We start from the raw sequence: 3,112 nt of genomic DNA on the forward strand, positions 1-3,112 counted from the left end.
AATATCAGAGAGGGAGACAGAACAAAGACTCCTAACTCTGCAAAACGAACTAGGGGTGGTGGAAGGGGAGGAGGGCAGGGGGGTGGGGGTGACTGGGTGATGGGCACTGAGGGGGGCACTTGACGGGATGAGCACCGGGTGTCATTCTGTATGTTGGCAAATTGAACACCAATAAAAAATAAATTTATTATTAGAAAAAAGAAAAAAAATTCAATAAAGCAAGAGACATTTAGAAAAATTGACACTCCAGGATACAAATAGAGGGATTAATTTTTATTTCATGATATGATTAAAGATTCACAATTTCTGATATTAGGCATTAAGCCTGCAATCATAGATACTTGTTGAAAAATGGTCCTTTTATGGTTTCCCTCTGAAAAATACAGTTAGAGCCTCCTTTATGTCTTTGTTCCTGAGGCTGTAGATGAAGGGATTCAGCATGGGCGTGACTACTGTGTACATCACTGAGGCTACTGCACTTGAGTGGGAGCTCTGGGGAGCATCAGAGCTAAGGTACACTCCTAGGCCTGTACAGTAAAATAAGGAGACAACCAAGAGGTGAGATGCACAGGTGGAAAATGCTTTATGCTTTCCCTGAGCTGATGAGATTCCACGTATGGAGGAAAGGATCTTAGAATAAGAGTAAAGGACCCCAGCCAGGGGAGCACCAACCAGCAGCACAGTTGCACAATACATCACCAAATCATTAAGAAAGGTGTCAGAACAGGCAAGTTGGATCATCTGATTGAGTTCACAAAAAAAGTGGGGGATTTCCAAGGCTGTACAGAAGGACAGCTGCAACACCATTAAGCTTTCTAACAAGGAGTGCAGGGCACTCATGATCCAGGACACCAAAACAAACAGTGCACAGAGCCGAGGGTTCATGATGACTGTGTAGTGCAGGGGGTGACAGATGGCCATGAATCGGTCATAAGCCATTACAGTCAGGAGAAAGTTGTCTAAACCTATAAAAAGTATGAAAAAGTACATCTGCATGATGCAACTTTTGTAAGTTATGACTTTTCTCTGTGTTTGTATATTCACCAGCAGCTTAGGGATGGTTGTGGAGGTGAAACAGATGTCTACAAAGGACAGGTTGGCCAGAAAGAAGTACATGGGGGTGTGGAGGTGGGAGTCAGAACTGAAGACCAGGATGATAAGCAGGTTCCCAAATATGGTGACCAGGTACAGGGACAGGAACAGCCCAAAGAGGAAGGGCTGCAATTCTGGTTTCTCCGAAAATCCCAGAAGAAGAAATTCTGAAATTCGTGTATCATTCTCTAGTTCCATGTCATCAGTGTGACTACAAAATAAGAGAGAAAGAGCATGACACAATCGTCCATTACTATCCTGGCAGGGGCATTATTGTTTATGTTCTAACCTCAAAAAATTAATGTTTATTTTTTATTTTTTTATATTTGTGTATGGAACATGATAAAAACACTAAAACCTAGGAATAGAAGGAAACTATCTCAACACAAAGCCATTTATGAAAAACCCACAGCAAACATATGTGATGGGGATACAGAGAACAGTTTTCCTGTAAGATCAGGAACAAGGCAAGGATGACTACTTTCCTGACTTCTACTCACCATAACACAGGAAATTCTATTCAAAGCAATTAAAGAAAGAAAAAAAAGGGAAAAAGCATCCAAAGTGGAAAGGAAGAAATCAATTTATTTATGCAGACTGTGTGATCTTATATGTAGAAAATCCTAAAGATGCCACAAAAAGACAAATAAAACTAATAAATTAATTCAGCCAAGTAATGGATAGAAAGTCAACCCTCAAAAAAATCAGTTGCATTGTTGCATACGAACAGTGAACAATCTGAGGAGATAAAATAATTCCATCTATGTGACATTCAGAAGAATATCACCTCACATCAATCATAATGACAAGTATAATATGACAAGAAATAACAAACATTGGTGAGGACATGAAAAAGAGGGAACCATCATGCACTATTGGTGAGAATGCAAACTGGTGCAGCAAGTAGAAAACAGGATGGAGTTTCCTCAAAAAATTAAAATTAATTAAAAAATTAAAATGGGCATAGTATATATGGGCATATGATAATAATAGGCAAATCAAAATGGTGACCAAATATATGAATTTTGCTCAAACTCACTAATTGTTTATGAAAACAACAGGAAATCCCTTCCATACTCATCAGCCTGTCAAGAACCTTAGAGCTATCACAACAATTGGGATTGAAACTTTTGACCAGAGTGGTACTCTTGGTACTCTTTTTATTCTTTCTTCTGTTATTTATTTATTTATTTATTTATTTATTTATTTATTTATCTATCTATCTATCTATCTATCTATTTATTTTTTTGAAGGTTGATTTGCCAACATATAGTAAAACACCCAGGGCTCATGTCGTCAAATGCCCTCCTCAGTGCTCGTTACCCAGTTACCCTATCTCCCTGCCCGCCTCCCCTTCCACTACCCTTTGTTTCTCAGAGTTAGGAGTCTTTCACGTTTTATCATCCTCTCTAATTTTTTCTCACTCATTTTCCCTACTTTCCCTTATAATCTCTTTCACTATTTCTTATATTCCATGTATGAGTGAAACCATATGATAATTCTCCTTCTCCGATTGATTTACTTCACTCAGCATAATACCCTCCAATTCCATCCAGTTGAAGAAAATGGTGAGAATTCATCCTTTCTGATTCCATTGTATATATAGACCACGTCTTCTTTATCCATTCATCTATCGAAGGACATCAAGTTTCCCTCCACAGTTTGGCTATTGTGGACATTGCTGCTATAAACATTGGGGTGCAGGTGTTGTCACTTTTCACTGCACCTTTACCTTTGGGTAAATCCCCAATAGTGAAATTTCTGGATTGTAGGGTAGCTCTATTTTTAACCTCCACACAGTTTTGCAGAGAGGCTGCACCAGTTTGCATTCACAGCAACAGTGCAAGAAGGTTCTCACTTCTCCGCATCCTTCCCAACATTTACTGTTTTCTGTCCTGTTAATTTTCACCATTGTCATTGGTGTGAGGTGCTATCTCATTGTGGTTTTGCTTTGTATTTCCCTGATGGCAAGTAATGCGGAGCATTTTCTCATGTGATTGTGATGCCCCTCACTTTGGTT

General features: G+C 39.0%; 1 protein-coding gene across 1 annotated transcript; it reads right to left on the reverse strand.

The window, feature by feature from the left end:
- Positions 1-360: 360 nt before the first annotated feature.
- On the reverse strand, positions 361-1,290 carry LOC129521812 (olfactory receptor-like protein OLF4). The gene has a single exon (XM_055343645.1). The coding sequence runs from the start codon at positions 1,288-1,290 to the stop codon at positions 361-363; it is 930 nt and encodes a 309-aa protein (XP_055199620.1).
- Between the last annotated feature and the right edge of the window lie 1,822 nt (positions 1,291-3,112).

The sequence above is a fragment of the Nyctereutes procyonoides genome, unplaced genomic scaffold (assembly GCF_905146905.1).
Source record: "Nyctereutes procyonoides isolate TBG_1078 unplaced genomic scaffold, NYPRO_anot_genome, whole genome shotgun sequence".
NCBI lineage: Eukaryota > Metazoa > Chordata > Mammalia > Carnivora > Canidae > Nyctereutes > Nyctereutes procyonoides.

Bases quoted from the DNA above. Each gene is read 5' to 3' on its own strand.
- LOC129521812 (XM_055343645.1), bottom strand. From the start codon at position 1,290: ATGGAACTAGAGAATGATACACGAATTTCAGAATTTCTTCTTCTGGGA.